Source organism: Vigna unguiculata, chromosome 9, assembly GCF_037176805.1.
Source record: "Vigna unguiculata cultivar grain cowpea cultivar isolate G323 ecotype 2 chromosome 9, ASM3717680v1, whole genome shotgun sequence".
Taxonomy (NCBI): domain Eukaryota; kingdom Viridiplantae; phylum Streptophyta; class Magnoliopsida; order Fabales; family Fabaceae; genus Vigna; species Vigna unguiculata.
Window position 1 is genome coordinate 36,203,565 of NC_140800.1, and position 22,805 is coordinate 36,226,369.

Sequence of the window (22,805 nt, forward strand, 5' to 3'; positions counted from 1 at the left end):
AATAATATTGATGTTAACACGATCAAACAAATAATATTATTTATAACAACTTCAATATTATTAAGAAAATAGTCAACAAAAATAGAAAGGATAAAATAATCACAAATCGTCTTCCAATAAACATAAAATTTATTTCTAGTGAATTCGTTCTTCTAAAAACTATAAAATAGAATTAGTCAAATAAAATAAGAAATAAAGAGATAAAGTTGGAAAAAAAAAATATAAAAATAACAATAAAAAAAAAATTGATTCCATTATTTTTTTTTCATTCATTATCGGTTATCTAATTATCGATTATCTAATGATTATTACTTAATTAATTATTATTGTAGATTTATAAATTAATTAATGTAAAATCTTAAATAATTTGTTGACATTCTCAATCTTAATTGAAACGGATACAACATCTTTTAAATAAACTTTTATTTTTTTTTATATTTTAAAACTACTTAAAAAAATATTACTTCATGGTATAAAATAAATTATGTTATTTTACGTAACTTGGTTACCCAAACTCCACAATTTTTACTCTTCCCGGTTTGAATTGGAAATTGGGTACAAACAAACTTTTTCCCATCAGGTCTTGGGGCGATGTCAACATTGCGTCTAATTTCAGGTAAGCAACACATTTATTTTCTTATATTCGGTGGGATTTCATAAAGATCTTGTTCTTGTTGTTTGCGTAAATTTGGGTACTTAGCAGCTAACCATATTAATTAAGATTAGACTATCATACAAACAAGCCATAAATCACTTTAAAAAGATGAAATATCACAATAATCACCTAGGACTTCAAACAATCTTAATTGACCCACTTAATTTCATGTTATTCCATTTTTTCGTGCCCGACAGAATGAGTTTGTCATGTAGAAGGAGTTGATGGGTTTACGCATGTGTGAGGATATTTAGCATCAAAATTGCAATTTCTCCACATTTTATAAGACGCACAGAAATTTTTGAAGTGGAAAATTTTTATTAACTTAATTTCTATGAACTTCTTTTTTTTACAACAAAATGATGATAGCAAAATGATCCTATTTAATTAGGGGTCACATCCTACATTCCTTAGCGAAATGTTAGGCTAAAGTAAAATAGGGTGATGTAAGATTATCCATTAGTTGGAGAAAAGTCTCCGAAATTATCTTACCCAATGCATCATGCACTTTAGAAGTAACATAGAACACTGTATTTTAGATGAAAAAGTAAACAAAAGTGGGTGGAGAAGCAAGAATATTAAAATAAGGTGAAAGGAAAAAACAAATATAACTGCTATTTTTTTACTCCCATAATTTATTATTTGATGTGATTTAATATAAATCATTAATTAATATATCCTTATTTTCTTTAAAGAATTAAGAATTCACATTAAATTATGTCATGAAAATAAAAAAATAAAATTATAGGAATGTGTTTCTAAAAATAAACTCTACTCATTGGTCTTGGAAAATTAATATGAAAGTAAAAGCGGTTTAATTAGTTAGGAAAGAAGGGTTGGTTTAATTTTGAAAGGCATAAAAAATTTCAACCTTGTTTCCATCATCATGATGACCGAATGGGAACAAAGATCTTGGGTTTTTCCTTAGCAATCAAATAAAATCTAATTGAAAGGGGAAAGAGAGAGAAAGGTTATGTATGTGTGGTGGTTGTACCAAAGTGGTAGAGAGAATCTAGGGAGAAGATCTCACCATGAAGAAGCTAAGCGCACACAAAAACAACACCACATCCATGCCACTGTGCCACCACAGTTTTTTCTCTCATGCACCCACTAATACCAAAACAAAACAAAACAAAAATCAAAAATAAAAAATCAAAATAAAAAGCTACCAGGGTGGGATAATTACATTCCACCTCTTCTCCCCCTTCTCTCTCTTTCTCTCTCTCTCTCTCTCTGAATTACTCATACATTTTAAACCAGCTATATCTATATATTGCAAGTAAAACATATAGATAGTGTTCTGAAGCTTTTTCTCAACCCTGATATGGAGTTTGTGGATACCAGAAAACTACAGTTACAACAACAACAACAACATCTGCAACCGCAGGAGCAACATTTTCATGTGTTGGCAGTGGACGACAGTGTCATAGATAGGAAGCTTTTGGAGAGGCTCCTGAGAGGTTCTTCATGCAAAGGTTCCTACAATTTTTAATTCTTCCCTACCATACCCTCTTATTTCTCAGGTTCTGTGTTGCTAATTTGCTTTATGGTTGTGTTAATTATTTGTTAAACAGTGACCTGCGTGGACTCTGGAGACAAGGCTTTGAAATATCTCGGGTTGGTTGAAGACCTTCATGATACTTCTTCTTCAACCTCTTTAGAATCACCATCTTCTCCTCCACCTCAACCATTGCAGCAAGAGGTAATAATAATAACAATAATAATAATAATAATAATAATCTCATTCTGTTATTTTTTGTGTTTATCTTCAATGGTTTTAAGACGTGTGCTTGTTGTGTACTACATTTGAGCCAGTCCATTGATTTGAGTTGTAGTTTCAATATTCCATGGACTTTTTTCTTTCCGCTCATAGAAAGTAAAAGTTCTTGCTTAATTCGCTTACTACACTAGTTTTAGAACTTCTAAATGGCTTCCATTTTTCGTTGTAAATGCAGCATTGGTTATTCCTTTCATGTTTTCTTGCCCTCAAGTAACAGCATATTCAATTGCCAGAATAAATTATCATAAGTAATATATTAATATATTCTCTCAAAAAATTACCTTCAAAAGGTACACACATATATAGTGATCAATCACGAGGAAGTTTCTGAAATTGTTGTTATTATAATGTAAATAACATTGAGTTCTTGAGTCCATTCTGCATAATTGTTTGTGCTAGTTTTCTTGAAGATCCGACGGCATTGTAATCCCATAAGCATGCCGTGAAAAAATAATACAATTTGTAGAAAAAGTTAAGAGTTTTTCATTGCGTGTACGTACGAGTAATTGTTGTTTTGATGCACGAATGGCACGCTCCCAGAATCGTATCTACTGTTGTCTACATCAGTTGTTGTTTTTTTTTTTTTTTTCTTTTGTTTAAGTTAAGGGTGTCTTTTGGAAAAGAAAAACGGGTAGAAAAAGGTTTGGGCAAAGACCATTGAATTTTGGTTTTAAATTTTTGGTGGTGAGATATTCCATATTAATAGGAAACAGTAACGTGTACTTTGTGTTGCATCTTTTGAATTTCAGGGAATCAAAGTGAATTTGATCATGACAGATTATTGCATGCCTGGGATGAGTGGCTATGATTTACTGAAACGAGTCAAGGTCAACACACAACTCTTATTCCCCGACACCCTCCCGAAATTCCCTCTGTCTTTTTTAGCTTCAATAGCATGTACTCACACTCTCTCAAAGATTCCAAACATTCCCTTCTCCTTCAATCAATAATTTTTAATCCACACTCTTCTTTTTATTCACCATTCAACACAGATACATAGCTTTTTCTAAACGGTGTAGTTTTCAGTAAAAAGAAAGATAAAAGAAAAGAAAAAGGAAAAGTTACAGATCTCAGGATCTAAGTTTGCTTTCACTTTTTTTTCTTTTTTTCCTTTTCTTTAATTTGGTCGCTCTTTTTGTTTTCCTTTCTTTCTTGTTTTGACATTGCTTACCGCTGCAGGGATCTTCTTGGAAAGATGTTCCCGTCGTGATTATGTCATCAGAAAATGTACCTTCCAGAATCAGCATGTGAGTTTTTCTTGCTTCATTTCTAGAATTTTAGTTAACTCCTAAAAGAACATCACTTTGTGACAACATTAAGGAAACAGATTCATTTTTTTTTGTGACTGATACTATAATGTCGTAAGAGTTTATGTAATTGAGAAATTGTTGATAGGTGTTTGGAAGGAGGAGCAGAAGAGTTTCTGCTGAAGCCTCTTCAGTTATCAGATTTGGACAAGCTTCAGTCATATTTTGTGAAATCCCTTGAAAACTCTTGTGAAGAAGAATCTGATCATAACAGTTGCATAGATTCGGAGAATGAGAATGTGATCATTAACATCAGTAGTAGCAGTAACAGTAACCATAACAATAACAGTAACAACAGTAACAGCAAAAGGAAGGCCATATCTGCAGAGTCTCATCAGGAGAGATCAAGACCCAAAATGAAGGAGTTGGCTGTGGTGTAAGAAAGTGTTTGGTGCATACCTGTTATATAGTTTATGATTATGATCCTAATTATTGTGGCTATCTCCTCAAATCTAAGAGCTTAATCAATTCCCAGTGAGTGTTAATGTCGTTATTCACAATTAATTATCATTTACCTCCTCTTTTAAATCATTTCAATTATTATTTTTCCTTTCCTCATGTTGAATACCACTTCCCAACTTAAATCACTGTCAAACAATTTTCACAAACTAGAAGGAACATTTTGCATGGCTCTTTAACTCCTTTATAAGTTATATAACTAGTCAAATCTTTAACTTACATCTTCATGCGGAAGAAAGAATAATTCAAGCATAAATCAGCGTTAAAAAGTATAATTTACGTCTAATTCATCCTTACAAAACTGATTTACAAAATGAAATTTGCATTCATTTATGTACTATAAGTTTGTCTTATTTGTAATTGACATGGATCTCCGACGTTCTCTCACAATAAAATGCATCTTAACCGTGAGATTAAAAATTAATGATGGTCTAATAACATGTAACACAAGATAAATCTAATAAATAAAAATTTTTTTTATATCGAGTATCATAATAGGTCGAACAAACAATAAATTTTACTAGAATAGACTTTAACTCACAATTCTGATATCATATTAAGAATTGAACTTTAAATTTAACTCAATTTTACAAAATTAATTTTGAAATACTGCACTCACTAATTATATACTGTTAACTTGTCTTATGGTCAGTGAAAATAGGATATCAACACTTACATAATAGTTGACTTATTTCTATTTTGAAAAATTGGTTTATAAGGTTAAGGATATGAAACACATGTGAGTGGCTGAGTGGGGTCTTTGAAAATCCTTGTGTCTACTGCATAAACTAAGCTCTTGATTACAAGTTAAAGGGTATTGCTTTGGACATACGCAATAGACGGTAAAACTGAAGTAGTTTGCAGGCAAAGAGTAGTAAAATCAGTGTTTACACTGACAAAATGGTGTGTGTGTGTGGGGTATTTCATGAACCACGTGCTTTCCACTGTTTTTCTTTTCTGAGTTGCATTGCATGTATCATCAACTTTTTCTTAATGCTGTTGTACGCTGAAACAAATCATAGGCTTTTACCATAGGATACTTTTTCATACTTTATTTTGTAAGGTTTGTGCAAAAATAATATAATGTTACTTTTTCGAACTAGATTTCAAATAGTGTTGGCATGTTTTGCGTAAAAATATACTTCATACATCATTTTTCTTTGTTACTCAACAAGGTAACAAGGTTTGAATGTACATTATCACCCAAAGTCGTCACGTACATTACCACCCAAAGTAGTTACTGTAAAACGATCTTATACGAGGGAAAATTATTTTTTAATAAAGCTTTTTAGATAAATTTTTGACCATGTACATGTGGAATTATTTCAATGGAGGAAAGAAAGACTTGATATGACTTAGAAAAAGAAAAAAAGAAAGAAAAATGATATATTAACAATTGATTTTTAACAACTTCTCTTACTATTTGACGTAGCAGTGATTTTTTATTTTTCAGTTTTTGTTCACAATTTCACGTTGGATGCTTGAGTGCGAGAGAGAAAGGGAGGTTGATGGAGTGACAGAAGTGAGAGAAGCAAGGACAGAGAGCGGAGTGGAAGTGGTTAGAGAAGTAGAGAGCAATTTGTGGTTTCTCCATCCCCAGGTTTGGTTTTCCTCCTTCTCCCAAGTTTTTTATTCCTCCATCTCCAAAGTCTATTGTTCGTTACCCCTCTAATTTTCTTCTTCCTCCATGCCTGTAGTTTTCTTCTTCCTTCATTTTCCAAGTTTCTTGTTTCTCCATTTTGGAAGATATTTTCGGACTGGGTTCATTATTTCCCTTTTGGTGGAGCATAAAAAGTTTTGGGTTTACCCACTTCAACAAATTTTTTTATTTGTTGATGTTTGTGGAAAGGAGGCATTTTTGTTTCTGTTTTTGGTTAATATATGATAAAGTTTGGATTTTTTTTTAAACAGTGTTGTTCAAGAGCGGATTGGTGAAGCATGATTGGTGTTTTTCGTTCTGCAGTGGTCTACATTGGTGAAGAGATAAGCAAAGTCATTGTTGAAGCCAACCCATTGGTGGGTGGCATGGTAATGAAAATAAATTTTACATAATATAAAATGTTAATTTATGATTGCAGGCGGAACTGCAACAGTTTAGGCAAGACTACATTTTTGATTGGGAGACTACATTTGTGATTGGGTTCTGGATCCACAAAATATTCACTGCGACGCTGTTCTTTTCACCATTCAGTACAACACATTTTAATTCTGAACACTAGGTTGATACATTTAGAACATCAGATGTGATTGGATTCTGGAGACAGTAGAGGATAACAGTGAAGATGAGGAAATGACCTATATCAGCACTGATGACATAATTGTATTTGAGTTGTTTATACTGTTTGACACATCTTTGCTTTAATGTTAAGTCAAATATTATTATGAAACGCGCTTGAAATGTCAAGTAAAGTTAACAAAATTTGATTAAAATAACTAAATCCACGTATTTTGAAATATGAAGGACTAAATTGGTCTAAAGTTTCAAAATGAATTAATTCCAAAATTCACTGAAAGTTAAGGGACCACCAAAAACATATTTAACCCTTTATTTTTTGTATCATTTTGATCAAATGATGTATTATATCTTTTATTAGTGTATAAAAAAGAGATTTATTAAAATTTAAAAGATTGAAGTAAAAAAACATTTAAAATATATTTTAATTTGAATATTTGTTTTCCTTTTATATTTTTAAAAAAATATTTTTAAATTTTATCAACTATGTTTCATTAATATTTGCAAATTTAATAAATGTTTTGGTTATCATGAAATTTTATTTGGTATTATAATCTAAAATGTAAAAAATTATAATCTATTTTAAAGTATTTGATATCGAAAAAATACTCATTCTTCTAATATTGAATATTTGATAATATTATGTTTCCATTACTATAATTTCTTATTATTTTATAAAAATTAATTAAAATTAATATTGAAGTATTAAGAAAGCGGATATGGGTATGAGTACGAGATTATACCCGTTACTCGGTAGGGATGTGGATGGGACAAAAGTTTGATACCCTTTAGGTTTGGGTATGGGGATGAAGATGATTTTTTTCAACGGGGATAGGTATGAGATAACGAAATTCGTCTCCTTTCCGCCTCATTGCCATCCCTAGTGAGGACATGATACAGTAAACATTCATTTAAGTGTATTATGATCTTGAGACTTTAATGTGGACTTAATTCGGATGCAAACTTATTAGAATTTTAATAGTCATATTACAATATAGATTATTAAGTGTCATATAATTATAATATGAAATATTAAGATTGTGGAGTATTTGTAGGGATTGTAAGAATGAGAGATATAAAATATAAGAAATATGATAGATATAAAATATATGTTATAGGAGAACCTTGTTATTTTATTTTATTCATATATTTTCTTTCAATATATATATATATATATATATATATATATATATATAAGAAATATAAATTCAAATAACTTTATGTAATTTTTTGTGAAAATAAAGTCACAAAATTATTGATTCGAAAATTTTCCCTTTTCAAATGCAGATTTATAAAGGATGCGGACTTAAGCGAATATCTACTGTATTTAACTTTGTCTATTAGACCCATCCGTTTTTTCATGGGAAATCTCTCTTTCATTGTCCAATTCACATTTCAAAAAACAATACCATAAGAGTAATTTGTGTAATTAAATTTAAAACTATGACAACAAAATATGGGATAAAGAAGTGTAATGAAAATAATTTTTTACAGTTGAAATTGAAAATAACAGAAATTTTAAGAAAATATTTTTTTGATCCCAATTTTCGTCAAATTTTGTCAAATTAATCCTAATTTTGTTTTTTTTTTGTTGAAATAAGTTTCAATTTTCATTAATTTTGTTCAATTTTATCCTTTTTTTGCTGACACCATTTAAATCATTAACAATGATGAACCATGTTTGCAACATGTCACTACATGATTTTTTTTTAATTTTTTATATATTTTTTATTTATTTATGAAAAAAATTAGTTTAAAATTAAAACAAAAATTGTAAGGATAAAAACTAACATCATTTTCTAAATTTTTAAAATTAGTATTTATCTTTAAAATTTTTGTTCTAATTCTAAACTAACTCTAACCCTAAACAAAAATATTTAATAAAAATGTTAATTTTAATATAAAAAGTAAATTTGGTCTCAACTGGAGAGAGGGAACAAATTGTTTCATTTTAAAAAATTAATTAAGTCTAAATAGAACAAAAATAATGAATATAAAGAACAAATTAAATATAAAACATCAACTCTGATACATGATACACTATTAGGTTGTTAATGATTTAAATGGCATTAACAATAAAAGACAATATTGAACAAAATTAACGAAAATTGAAACCTATTTAAAAAAAACAAAATTATAATTAATTTGACAAAACTACTAAAATTAGGAAAAAAAAAATTTAACCAAAAGACAATTATGAATACAATTCAAGAAATGTTTGTGAACATCAGAGATAAAAAAGTGGAAAGAAATTAAATCAAATGCTATCACAAATATAAACTTAGTAATATGACGGATACAATGTTGTTTGGTGTTGCTGAAAAGAATGTTGTGAAGGAGATTCAGATATGCTATAAAATTGTATGAGATTTAAGTTTCTTTATATGAAAATATTTTTGAAAAAAAAAATTGTACAATTTTGCAACTAGTGAGTGAAGTCGCCGTAGGTGATGCCACCGTGAATGAAGTCGCCCTGGATCAGGTAATGTCACTGCCGGTGATGTTACTGGAGTCACACTCCGTGAATACGTGAGGAGAAGAACCTGTGGAGCTTGAAAAATAAATGTAGCGTAACGAAGGAAGATTGGGACAAAAATAAAAAAGGAGAGTTACGGGTTAGCGGGTTAGTCCAGTTAGCTCGTCTTATTACACACGAGGCCAGCCGAGTTCTTTCAAATTAATAGGTTCAAATATATGAGTCTTTTTTCTGTATTTTCAAAAATCTTTTTACATCTCCAATAAAATTTTAAATCCCAAAACAACTCATTGACCATTTAATTAAAACTACGGATTTTACACTCTCAAAATTACTTTCAAAAATTAACTTCCGAAAGTCAAAATATATAATCGGAATTCAACTTCCGAAGGTCAAAAATATAATCGGAAGTCAAAATATATTATCGGAAGTCGACTTCTGGAAATCAAAATATATTATCGGGAGTTGACTTCCGAAAATTAAAATATATTACCGGAAGTCGACTTCCGGAGGTCAAAATATTATTTTTAAAATTTATCTTTTTGTTTATTTATTTTTAAAACATTGTATAAAAAAAATTATATATATATATATATATATAAAAATTTATTTTTTAAATATGTATTAAAAATACTTAAGAAATAAAATAAATTAAAAATACTTAAACTTTATATTAAAAAAATATTAATTCTGTTTTAACTATTTTAAATTTTATTTAAAGTTTATGTTTTCTAAATTTAAAATATTTTTTTATTTTTTATGTTTTCATATTTCTTAATATATATATATATATATATATATATAATTTTATTTTTATTTAATGTACTAAAAAATAAATATAAATATAAAAAGTAAATAAAACAAAAATATTATTAAATTTTAAATTATAAAAACGAAAATGAAAAATATATTTTGTTTTTGACTTCCGATACCGTAAGTCAACTTCCGATAGTATATTTTAACTTTCAAAGTCGACTTCCAGTGATATATTTTGAAGTCTGAAAGTCGACTTTCGTAATATATTTTGACTTTCAAAAGTCGATTTTCGATAATGTATTTTGACTTCTAGTTATATATTTTGCCTTTTGAAAATCGACTTCCGATTATATATTTTGACTTCCGAAAATCAATTTTTGATTATATTTTGACTTTCCAAAATCAACTTTCAATTATGTATTTTTACTGTTGAAGGTATTCTCCAGTTGATATTCGAAAACAAGTTTAAAGATGTAATCTTCGTGATCAAAAGACATTTTAAAATTTTTAAAATTTTTGGAAGTGCAAAAAAAAATACTTGGAGATGCAGGAAGAAAGTCCCAATATGTAACCCGATTCAATTTTTTAGGTCAGGTTCACGGGTCAGCCATCGGACTGAACCCAATTTGATATCCCTAGTTAAAATTACGGTGAAATGTAGAGCAACAATCTAAATGGGATTTGCAAATCGCGTTTATTTATTATGTATATAAATTGGATTTCGATTAAGAAAATTAAACCAAATTAAAACTCTTATTTGTAAATTATAGTCTCATCAAGACTAAGAATCGGAAATCTTGTTCTAAAAGCATTCATTAAATTAATTCAGATTCCAACTACAACTTTTCCAAAACTAAAACTCTACTCCGCCAAAGAAAATCCGTTTTATTTCTCGAAACATACATAAGAGAAGGAAAACCGAAGGAGAAAGATAGTTTGCACCTAAAATTCACTAAAAGAGATACAAAGGGGTTAACACCCCACATGTAACTATGTGCCTATATCCCCAGAAAGCTACAACTTTCCTGCAAAAAATAAAAAATAAAATAAGAGAGACTAGATAAATATGCAAATCATAGTCTGCAAGAGTTAGGAATTGCAATGAAAATTGACAGCCAATGATCAACACAAACTTACCTTTCAAAGCTCATCTTTTCCTGTTTCTTTCTCATCTTTTACTTGTTCCTGATGAGCAGGTTTATCTGTTCCTTGTTCTTGCTGGGCAGGTTTGTCCCGGTTCTTTTCAATGAATTCTATGATGTCTTTCTTTGTCCTACCACCGTCGTATTGTACTAGATTTCCACTTGATGACCTGAAGTACAGGGTTGGATAACCTTGGACGTCAAAGGTATCACTTGGGATATCGTTGGCAGTTGCATCCTGGAAAGTGACAAACATGTAGATGTGACCGAGCAAAAAGAGCACAGGACGGTAATTAAAATATAATTCTCAAAGTTACTCCCAACATCGAAGCTGAAAACTGAATACAGTTCTTACCAGTTTGGCAATGATAACATTAGCATCATTTTGATATGAGACAGCAACTTCATCCAATATAGGAGCCAACTGTTTGCAATGACCACACCAGGGAGCGTAAAACTCCAGCAGAACTGCAAGGTGTTTGTGTTAGCAGTTATAATAGACTGATAAAAGTTTACAACTAACAAAAATGATGCAGATGAATGAAAGATTCTACTACGGGCATAATTACTACCATATATAATCATGGGCATAATTACTACTATATATAATCAAAGATAAATAATTGTCTGAAGAAGATGAAGACTTCGTCATCTTAGCATATAGTTTTTAAATAAAAGTTCTAATCAATTTTGTTATTCTTTAATTTCATATACGAAGAGAAATACGTCTAATGTTTAACACACCTTCGAATTAAAGAAAACAAAAATCCAAGTTATATCCTTCATAGTTTGCAATGATTATACAAACAGATCCAGCAAATTAAATGTGGTAAAAATATAAATCATATCTACTATCAGCTTTTCGTAAAGGTTGATGATATTATACAAACTGAAGATGTATTCCTCATCTAAATTGGACCGTAATGCTCCATCAAAAACAAGGACCATTAGAAACGTGATATTTTTTAAGATTACAGTGTGTGCCAAAATCTGATAATCCATGGAAAAGAACCAAAATAGAAATAAGGAACAAGCATACCGTTCTTCCCAGACTTGAAAACGATGTCCTGGAGACTTTCCCCAACTACCACTTTAACTGGTTCATTGTTAGTTTCAGGAATAGGTTCAGATTTCACATATGGTGCAATGTTACCCTCCTGAAATATTCAGAAAAAAAATGTCAAGATATACCACTAAAAGTAATAAATCAGATTGAATTATGCCTACGTTACAAGCCACTAGGAGAAACAAGAATAACCTTGTATGCCTTCAACCAAGTTGGAATGTGTTCGGCTTCCACATTGGGCTTAAAGAATTTCTTCCCGTCATTATGCTGAATGATAACTAAAGGTACTTGTTCTTCCTTCAGTCCAAAGTACTATCAAGACAAGCCATACTCAGTGTCAAATATCGATATTAAATGCTCCATATTTTGAATGTCACATGTTTTGATACAAACCTGGAAAGCTCCTTGACTAGACTCTACATCTCCAACCAGGAAGCTTACACCCTGGTGTTTATATAGTTCAGCAGCTTCACGGTATTTTGATTTGAAAGATTCAGCACCTTCAGCAGTGAAGTTGATGAACAACATTGCCTGCCAATATCAACAATTTAAGTTTCTTGAACACAGGATAAAATGTGCACACAACCAAAACAAAAGGAAATAATAAACATTATGGAACAGGAAGTGTAAGGGAAAGAAAACTAGTTTAGGAAAATGCTATTTAGTGCAGATTACAGAAGGCAAAAAGCTGCTAGTAGCCCAATGGCCGCAATTGAAAACCTATATTTCAATCTATGCCCTGCTACCCAGCTATAGCTATTATTGAAACCACGGAGGTGTTTAACAAATAATATTTCAGCAGCAATAACGTTATTAATACGGAAATCTCCAGTTCAATACTGAAAGAACAAAATTGACTTAAACAGCAAATTTACCTTTGCATTGGGGCTGTTGAAGAATTTGACAACAAAAGGGTGATTGCTAGGATCATTGTTAAAGACAGTAACAACAGGGATACTGGACTCCTCAACAAATTTCTCTAGAGTATCCACATGGAAATCCTGCAAGCACAAGTTAATTTTGACAGCCAGTATTAGATTCAAACATCTAATAAAATTGCAAAATTAATCCACATAAATCAACACTACCTTGGAGTCAACGAAAAGTTCATCGAACGGCTTGAATAACCTAACTACAGGGCCAGCGACTGATGATTCACCTCTTGGAAGGTGTTTGGCATTCAGGGTGTGACCAAAGTCATAATCAGCACGCAACTTCTCTGCTAAGGCAGTAAAGTTATCAAACTCCTCGCCAGAAAATTTCGGGAAAACTCCAACCTGAAATCATAGGAATATATCATTACTACAGGCCCATATGAGTTAAAATAAAGAAAAATGAAACGATGGATCACTTACAATAGCAACTTTATTTTCACCAATAAAAGCTGAAGCTTCATCGGCAGATTTAATTTCAGTTGAAGCAGGACCACTCTGTCTTTTCAAATAGTCAACGATGCCATCGGCTTCACGGGGACCTTTGTACTCCTGAACATTCTTTCCCCCATTCCTCACAATCTTAAGTGTGGGGTATCCCCTAACATCATATTCGGTTGCAAGAGCTTTGTTCTTCTCTTCATTGGCGTCAACTTTAGCCAAAACAATCGGAGGATCATGACTGCTCAATATAGAAGCAGCTTTCTCATACTGCATAAACAAAAATGACAACAATCATCAACCGCATAATCCTACAATAACAAATCAAAGGAAACCCCAAACTTAAAGGCGACCAAAATTACCTCGGGAGCAAGCTTCTTGCAGTGGCCACACCTACAAAGAAAAATAAAAACAAATATCACGTGAAAACCACAATGCACTAATATCAATAACAATCGATCTCAGCGAAGCCGATTCAGAACAACAGATTCAAAAATCAAATCAAACACAGTCAATTCAAACGAAACCACAGAATTAAATCCAAAACGCAAAAATAAATCAGATTAAAATGAGGGCATCAGTACAGACACAAAATCACAACAGGAAATTAACAAGAGCGAGATGTAGAACAAAGTCAAAGCAAATGTCACAGATCAGAAGGAGTAAAAATCAAGCAGAAAATAAAAACACGTAAAAATGCAACAGAATCGAAACATACCATGGAGCGTAGAACTCGACAACGATGAAATTGTGCTTGCTGATAGTGTCGTGAAAGTTGGAGTGATCCAGTGTGAGCACGAATTCCTTAGTCTCAGAGGACTCCTCAGCGTAGATCTGAGAGGCGATAAGAGAAAATGCGAAGACGAAGAAGAAGGAGCAAATCGAAACCCTACGTGCCATTGTTCCTCTGAATGGGAAGCTGCGAAAGCAATTGGGGTTAAGAGAAGGTCACGAGAGGGGGTTTTGTAGGAGTTAGAAACCCGGTAAGAACACCGCATGACACGTGCGCTATGTTTCTCAGATATTTTGGACATGGCTATTGCTAACGAATCTCATGTCCCCACGTTGGCACTCTCGATGACGTGGCGAAATCTTATTCGATTGATCTTGTCACTCAACATTTCTTTTCTTTTCTTCAGTGTATCCCTAGTGAAACCGGTGGCTCGAATATTGAATAATAGGGCTTTAATTAACGGATAAATGCTTCTGAGGGTGCTCATAATCCCGTGTAGGTCGGGTGTATATTAAATATTTGTGGCTCAACAAATCTGATGGATTTGCGTGCCCGTTTTGCTGTTAGATTGATTAAGGAAATAATTTTTTCTTGATAACATCTTTTGACTCTTCCGGATTATTTTGTTTTTCCTTTTATTAATACAACTATACCGGTCAAAAACTATTCTATAATTACATGGATATAAACTATAGCATAATCAAAACTTTAAATACAGGATTTAATATGTTTTTTCGTCGGATTAAATATGTTTTTGTCTAAAACTGAAAATTTGATTATTTCTGTTTTGAAATTTTGATCTAATTTAATATCTCATCTTTTAAAATGTGTAAGTTTAGTCATTTTAATTAAAATTTTATTAAATTTTTTTGACATTTCAAATATTTGTTTATGGTAATATTTAAGTTGTTTAAGTCGTTTAACACGATATATTTTCACTTCAATGTTAATTGAAATATTATCTTGAGATATGTTTGAAACGTCAAATAAACCTAATAAAATATGTTTAAAATGACTAAATTCATGCATTTATAAAATTTAGAGACTAGATCGGTGCAAAAATGTAAAGAAAAACTAATTTCAATATTAAATTAAGAAACTAAAAACATATTTAACCCTTAAAAAATATTCATACCTAATTGTAACTAACATGTTAATAGCCATTATAAAAAATAAAAATAAAAAACTTTTATCTATCTATCATATGGTCATTATGAGTAGAAAAGCCTACTTATTTTCACTATTATATGAATTATACTGAATTCACGTTTAGTTACACATATTTATAATTAAATATAATGTCTTTCTATGATAACAATAAATAAATAAGATATATTAAAGGTTAATTTTGATACTAGAGAATCTAATGATTTAAGTATTTATCTTTATATATTCTTTCTTTAAAATTTACCGTAGAACTTAGAATTCTTAATAATTTATTATTAAATGAATTTCTTCAATATTATAACAATTTTTTAACAAATTGTATGTATTTGCAATATAACTCTTTTTTATCATTATTTATTATGATGTGCTTTTCAAATATAATATAATATTTAATTTAATTATGATTTGAGAGAATTAATTCTTCTATTGACAAAAAAAATATAATATATATATATATATATATATATATATATATATTATTCTTGTAAGAAATATCACATCATAACAAAATATAATTATGAGAATATGGCACAAATCCCATTAAATATGATAATCCAGGCATAAATAAAAATAATAATTAAAATCGCATATATCTGTCAACTAAATTTATTTGACAATCAATTGTTACATCTATCATTTCTTATCTACATCTATTTATAAATATAATGCATTCTCATATTGAATACTCATTTGATTTCCTTTTATATATATATATATATATATATATATATATATATATATATATATATTTTATGTTCTTAATTACTTGAATATTAGAGAATCTTCTACAAATAGCTCTCGCTTTTATTCGATTCATAATTAACAAATTTATGTAATTTCAGAAGATTCATGCCTTTTTATCTTAAAAATTCTGAATATTCATGATGATAACTTAATCAAACAATACTATTCTCACTTTCTTTTGTCATACCTGTATGTCTTATGGGTATACTCCCATAATATTATTTCAATAACTTTTTATGTTAAAAATTCTGAACATTCAGGATGATAACTTAATCAAACAATACTATTCTCACTTTCTTTTGTCACACCTGTATGTCTTATGGGTATACTTCCATAATATCATTTAAATAACTTTTTATATGAATGGAGGTGTTTGACTTTGATATTTAGGGGTAGGCAAAAGTAAGTGAATTGCACTGCACTAATAAACACTATATTGAACAAAAATTTAGTTCAGAATAATTGAATTGAACTATTTTTTGTTCTACAAAACTACACTGAACTATACTAAACTACACTCAATTAAAATATAAATTGAATTATGTATCTTAACTTGTTTCCAAGCTGCACTATTCTTGACCCGAACGATTTGCCAACTACTTTTGAATTGTGTTGGATTTTTTTTTTAAATAAAAAAAAAAATAACACCTAAGATTAATTTTGGCAATGATCGCCACTTATTTGAAAATTGATAAAAGAAACAAAATCTGTTTCTTAAAATTTAATTTATAACATAAAAAAAAGTAAGTAAATCATGTAAATTAAAACTGTATCGTGCAGCGTGAAGTTCAACACTAAACAATTAATATTTTTTGTGTTTGAAATAGAAGATAATAAAATATTTTAGAAATATTATAATTTATAAATAAGCTAATGTTTTATATATATTTATCATGATCTCAATTTCATAATTGCTTTTCAAAATCCTTAAAAAATATTAAAATACATCCTAAAATTAAAATATAAGTGTCAGTAGTACACAAGATTTGAATTAAGAAGAAGAAATAAACAATGACAGTTTTTAATTTGTTGAAAGAAAAATGAATTAGGAATTAGCAATTAGCAGAATGAATGAAAGTAAAAGTCTATGCATTAGATGATGAGTTGGGGTATAGTTTTGGAATTGAATGAGTTGAAGTATGGTTTGGGAATTGAAGTTAAAGATTGAGATAGTAAGTGAGAGCAACTTTATGAGTTTTGCAATTAACTGAACTGTAAATTTAAAAGTAGTTTCAGTTTCTTAAAACTAAACTAAAAAAATAGTATAGTTCAGTTGTTATTATTATTAATAGTTCAGTTTTTTTCAGTATATTATGGTGCAGTTAATTGTAGTTTGGTACAGTTAAGTTATTGTTGCCCACCCCATTGATATTTGTTACATCATATTTAATATTAATAAAAATAATAATGACAATGATAATTAATATATATTTAATTTTAATATTTATTTTAGTGAAATAGAATATTTAATTAAGATATTTTCAATTAATGACCTTGTATTTGAAATTAATTATACTTATTAATTTTTTTATTAAAAAGCTATTAATTATACTTATTAACTCATGAAATATTTATGTTTTATTATTTTTAACATAACAACCCAATGTGTTATCTTTTGTTTTTATTTATTACATGGGTTAAATCTTTTACAAATTTTCTATTCAAATCTATTCACTTTCACATCTTTATTTTACAAAATGAACAACATCACAATTTTTTGAATGTCCTCAAATTTATATATTTAGTTTTACTCAAATTCTTCCTTAAATTCAAACAATCTATTCTTACTGTTCAAACAATCTAGGTATACTTTCAAATGAAAAATTATTTTTTAACAAACTTGACAAAGTTTCTATAAATAAAATTAAATAGATTAATTTTTTATTTTTTAACTAAAATGAAATAATAAAGTAGTACTTTTTTACTTAAATAGATAGTTTGTCGGAGTTTGTAAAAAAACTTTTTCAAACTATCATTCTTCCTTTCAAATACCCAACTCAACACCTCTGACATTTCTCCTTGACCCACCTATTTAAGAGAATAAAGAAAATAACTGAAACACAAGAAAATAACTAAAACTCAACGTGAAATGTACATCCAAATTTTAGACTTTGATTAATTCAAAACAATATATACTACTCGAGCTCTTCAAGATCAAAATCAATCTATGCTAGTAGTTGGTATAGAAGTCACTATAGAAGATAAAAAAGTTTATTCAAATGGGTCATTGATCAAATATTCCAAAACCGAGTTTTTATTCACCTTGTAATATCAAATTTTTTCGCATTTTAAGAATGAATTGCCAATTGTTTGTTTATCTGTCTTGCATTACTATGGTGCAACATCTCCCATGTTCAAGTTATGGGACAACCATTTTCACCAGCATTTGATGTTAAAGTTCATCATCCATCAGGAAAGTGTACCTTGAAATACCATCCTCCTCCAACAGATCCTCACATGTCTTCTTCAACATCTTTGCTGGACTCAAGCAGTACATCGCGCTTGCGCACGATAACCTCGAGCCTAGTGCAGAGGGGTGTGAAACGTTGGGAGCAAATTCTCTTGGGTGCACTACTTGGTTTTGGTCCTGTTGTAGTTGATGATTAATGGGAAATTGCAAGGAACGAAGAACCTCAATTGTCAATGTAAAGGCATTTGTATAACATAGCATATGTTAAGCACAATAATTTGTAAGAGCACCAACAATGTTTCATCTTTATCTTTTTCTTTGTGTTAGATAAGTCTTGCCTTCTTGGCTAGTTATCAAATATATAATGCTGTAAAGAATGTACTGATGTTGCTTGAACTGATGAAGACAAACATTTGTGTTGATGATGAGAATGTTGATGCACAGATCTTTGTACCTTTGATATTGTGAAGATTAAGATATGTGCAATGCATAATAATAGGTTAAGACTATGATGAATGTGTTTATGTACAATAAGTTTTGAAGTTAAAAAAGTCGAATTGTTGGTTTTACTTCATTTTTCAAGACAGACAAATATATATATATATATATATATATATATATATATATAAACGAGTGTGTGACTGTTTTTTTAAACCCTAATTTAAAATATATTTATGGATAAATAGTTTTTTTTTAATTTATTGTATTAAACTATTTATTTATCTTATTTTTATTAAATTTTTACCTTTTCATGTTATAAACATAAAAAAAAAACGTTTCATCATAAATTACAATTATAATTAAGGGTGGTAATATGAGCTTGGTCTGCAAGCCCGCACAAAAAAAATTTGTGTTTGTGTATATCAGTTATTTTCTTATATTCTTGCATTAACATTCTAAATTCTTGTATGATGGGAAAGACAACTATTAAAAATTTTGTTATGTACTAAAATTTGAAGAATACATCTTGTATGTCAAAGTATGAATATGATGAAAATGTTGAATTATCAATTTATCATCCAACTCTTCAAAGTCTTTGCTTAATAATTTTGTGAACTTCTTGAAATTTTTCAATTTTTTGAACATTAAAAATTTTATCATAAGAATTCAAAAAAATTAAAAAAAAAACCAAATTCGTCCACAAGCCCGTGGACTCACACTTATGCAGGACAGACCATACTTTTCAACACAAGAAAATGCAAGACCCAACAAGCTAGCCCACATTATGAAAACCGGCCCGAATTATCACCCCTAATTATAATTTTAATTATATATATAATTTTAAAAATTACATAATTTTTAATTTTATTTTTATTTCTAAGATAGAGATTTTATAATTCATCATCTTCAGTTTTAATTTATACCTATTCTTACAGTATTCAATGAATTTAATTTTTTTTTTCTATTAGATGAATCAAATTTCCTACAAATTCTTCACTTATTTCTACTTTTTTTCTCTATCCATTTAGTATTATTTTTCACCTTATTTTCTGTCTTAAAACTAATTGTCATTAAAATAAAAATTGATAAAAATTTATCACATTTAATTTTCACTTATTTAATTTTTGTTTTTTCTAATCCAAATTGTGTTATTTTCCACCCTCTTGACATTAACATTATCCGTATACATAGTAATAGACCACTTGGTTTAATTTCTCCCCCGTAAAATCTCACTTTTCATCCTCGGTTATGCAATGAGTATTTGAAACGTTCCAGATCTTTATGATTGTCAGTGGCATTTGATTAAGCTTATTAGATAAGAAATGTAAGTGCCGTATAAAATGCTTATTAGATAAGAAATGTAAGTGCCGTATAAAATGCTTACTGTCATAGTCCAATAGATTACACTTCCAGGACAAAAACCCTCAAATAAAATCCCTAAACTCGAGTCCAAGTCCAAACAAATTCCATCGAGAAAAAATTATGACACTGAAAACCAGGAAAAAAACAGCATCTATTGAAAATATCCTGTACAATGATAATATAATAAAATAAACACTTCAACAAGATATGCAAATTACATGGCCAAATTGTGTTAGTGACGCCTTTCAGCCAGATGTGTCAATTTGGCCCACTCATAGAGCTTGGTTATGGTTCATGTGGGCTATGATAAAAAAAATTTACATTGAAAAAAGTCACTGTCAAAGAAGTTTATAGGATCAAAAATCCTACAAAAGCCTTGTGGGGTTAGCGTCAACCCATGGACTTTTATCTTTCACATGAAAAATATATTATTTTTTAAAATATATTATTATCTGTGAGACAGGTCCAACGAACCAGACAAGCATGACGACCCGAATAGGTCGAACAACCAAACCTACTTGACGACCTTGATAAGAACCACGACTCGAACGAGCTCGATGATCCAAACAGGTCCAACGACCCGAACGGACCCGACGATCCGGACGGGTCCGACGACCCAGACGGTGCCCGACGAGCCCGACGACCAGGGCACCCCAAAAACACGGACGAGCCAACGACACGAACGGGCCAGACGACATGGATGGGCCTGACAACCTGGACGGGCTCGATGACCCAGACGGGTACGACGACCTGAACGGGCCAAACGACCCAAACACGTCCGATGACCCAGACGAGCCTGACAACCCAGACATGCCTGACAACCCGAACAAGCCCAACGACGCGGACGGTCCTGATGATCCAAACAGGCCCAATGACCCGAACAGGCTCAACGACCCAGACGAGCCCGACGACCTGAACGGGCCCAATGACCGGACGAGTCTAATGATCCAGACAAGCCCAACGACCCGGACGGGCTCAATGATCCAGAAAGGCCCAACAACCCAAACGGGCCCAACAACTCGGACGAGACCGACGACCCGGATGTGCTTGACAACCCTGACGGACCCGATGATCTAGACATGTCCAACGACCCGAATAGGCTCATCCGTGTCGTCAGATCCGTCCTTGTCGTCGGGCCCGTACGGGTCGACGCACCCATCCGGGTCGTCGGGTCTTAACATTTACTTTCTTTTAATCTGTCTTTTATGTACAATTATAATTTTATTATTTTTTAAAAATTATTAATATTTACTAAAAAAGAATTTTAATTGATAAGAAAAGCTGATATCTTAGGAATTTCTTCCTGTATCTCAAAATTTTGTTCTGACCTCCAAATTTTTTTTAAAACTCAAAACTATTATTTGACAATTTTAAAAAAGATACATATATTACACTTCCAAATTTATTCCCTGTTGTCGATTTATAGTAAAAGTTTTACCGATATCCGGTGACGAATTTGAATTTTCGGATGTCAACAAAATATATATATCCGAATATATATATATATATATATATATATATATATATATATATATATATATATATATATTTAAAAATTTATAATTTGTCTTTTTTTAATTATTTTTTGTTTTTTATTTTTGTTAAATTTTTAACAAATTATATTAAAATAATTTTGAATTAAAAAATATAAAAAATTAAAAACATAACTAAAATCAAATATTTAAATTCTAAATAGAATTAAAAAAATTATAAAATGCTATACTCATTAATTATATAAATAAAATAATTATAAAAATACATATAAAATAATTTAAATTGAAAAATAATTGAAAAATAATTTAAATTAAAATAATAAAATTTTAAATTAAAGAATATATATATATATATATATATTTCATTTTTTTAAATTTATAGTTTTTTTATTTTCCTTAAATTGTTTTTACTTATTTTGTATTTTTTAAAGTATTTTTTGCTTTAAAAAAATTATATATTTTATAATTTTTAATATGTATTTTAAAAATAAAATAAAATCTTAATACATTTATATTTATATATATATATATATATATTACATCCAGAAGTTTAAAATTTTAAGTAGACGTCAACTTTTGGAGATATCTTTTATCGAATGTCGATGTCTGAAAATAATTTGGAAAGTATGATTTACATGACTTTGCTCAAATAAATAAAGAGTATTTTTGGAATTTTAGAAATTTTTGAGGATTCAGAAAAAATGAAAAAGTGAGGAAGAAAAACCCAAATATCTTTTATCACCTACCCGCCCATGTATATTCTGCATCTTGGACACTGGGGATTCCGTCACTAACTTCTTCCAAAATCCTTTTTGTCTGTGATCTTAAACAAAATAAATTTTGAGGAGCAATATTAGTAACAAGATAAAAATGTATATTTCAGTATCACAGAATATAATTAGGAGAAACTAATATTTGAATTATAGCATTAAACAATTTTTTTATCAACATTATTATATTTAATTGTAGTAGGATAAGTATGTGAAAATAAACAAAAAGGAGAAACATACGAGGAAGTGTAGGGGTGTCAAAACGGGCCAGCCCGGCCCGTTTTGGCCCGGCCCGTTTTTGGCCCGTATTAAACGGGTCGGGCCGGGCTGGCCCGACATGGTAAAACGGGTTGCGTTTCTGAGCCCGGCCCGCGGGCTGGCGGGCTGACGGGCTGGCGGGCCGGCCCGCCAGTTTTTTCTCATCTGTATAATTTGTGG

The 22,805-nt window shown here is 30.0% G+C and overlaps 2 protein-coding genes across 3 annotated transcripts; one reads left to right on the forward strand and one right to left on the reverse strand.

Moving 5' to 3' along the window:
* The first annotated feature begins 1,837 nt into the window (after positions 1-1,837).
* LOC114162524 (two-component response regulator ARR17-like) lies at positions 1,838-4,300 on the forward strand. Of its 2 annotated transcripts, XM_028046445.2 has the most exons (5): positions 1,838-2,130; positions 2,230-2,357; positions 3,185-3,262; positions 3,615-3,682; positions 3,831-4,300. In XM_028046445.2, exons 1-5 carry the CDS (start codon positions 1,980-1,982, stop codon positions 4,120-4,122), a joined length of 717 nt encoding a protein of 238 aa, XP_027902246.1. In that variant the 5' UTR covers positions 1,838-1,979; the 3' UTR covers positions 4,123-4,300. The 2 variants fall into 2 exon arrangements, with proteins under 2 accessions (XP_027902246.1, XP_085522249.1); XM_085666123.1 differs by lacking the exon at positions 3,185-3,262.
* A 6,163-nt stretch (positions 4,301-10,463) lies between these two features.
* LOC114163780 (protein disulfide-isomerase) lies at positions 10,464-14,223 on the reverse strand. The gene is made up of 11 exons (XM_028048094.2): positions 13,966-14,223; positions 13,610-13,640; positions 13,230-13,517; positions 12,963-13,151; positions 12,750-12,875; positions 12,268-12,405; positions 12,067-12,186; positions 11,848-11,965; positions 11,164-11,276; positions 10,804-11,046; positions 10,464-10,691 (listed from the first exon to the last, which is right to left on the reverse strand). Exons 1-10 carry the CDS (start codon positions 14,145-14,147, stop codon positions 10,807-10,809), a joined length of 1,545 nt encoding a protein of 514 aa, XP_027903895.1. The 5' UTR covers positions 14,148-14,223; the 3' UTR covers positions 10,464-10,691; positions 10,804-10,806.
* Positions 14,224-22,805: the final 8,582 nt, after the last annotated feature.

Coding starts and splice junctions, on each gene's coding strand:
- LOC114162524 (XM_028046445.2), top strand. CDS start 1,980: ATGGAGTTTGTGGATACCAGAAAACTACAGTTACAACAACAACAACAA. Junction 2,131..2,229: donor GAGAGGTTCTTCATGCAAAG/GTTCCTACAATT, acceptor TTTGTTAAACAG/TGACCTGCGTGGACTCTGGA. Junction 3,263..3,614: donor ATTTACTGAAACGAGTCAAG/GTCAACACACAA, acceptor TTACCGCTGCAG/GGATCTTCTTGGAAAGATGT.
- LOC114163780 (XM_028048094.2), bottom strand. CDS start 14,147: ATGGCACGTAGGGTTTCGATTTGCTCCTTCTTCTTCGTCTTCGCATTT. Junction 13,641..13,965: donor GTCGAGTTCTACGCTCCATG/GTATGTTTCGAT, acceptor TTTTCTTTGTAG/GTGTGGCCACTGCAAGAAGC. Junction 12,406..12,749: donor TCAACAGCCCCAATGCAAAG/GTAAATTTGCTG, acceptor TGATATTGGCAG/GCAATGTTGTTCATCAACTT.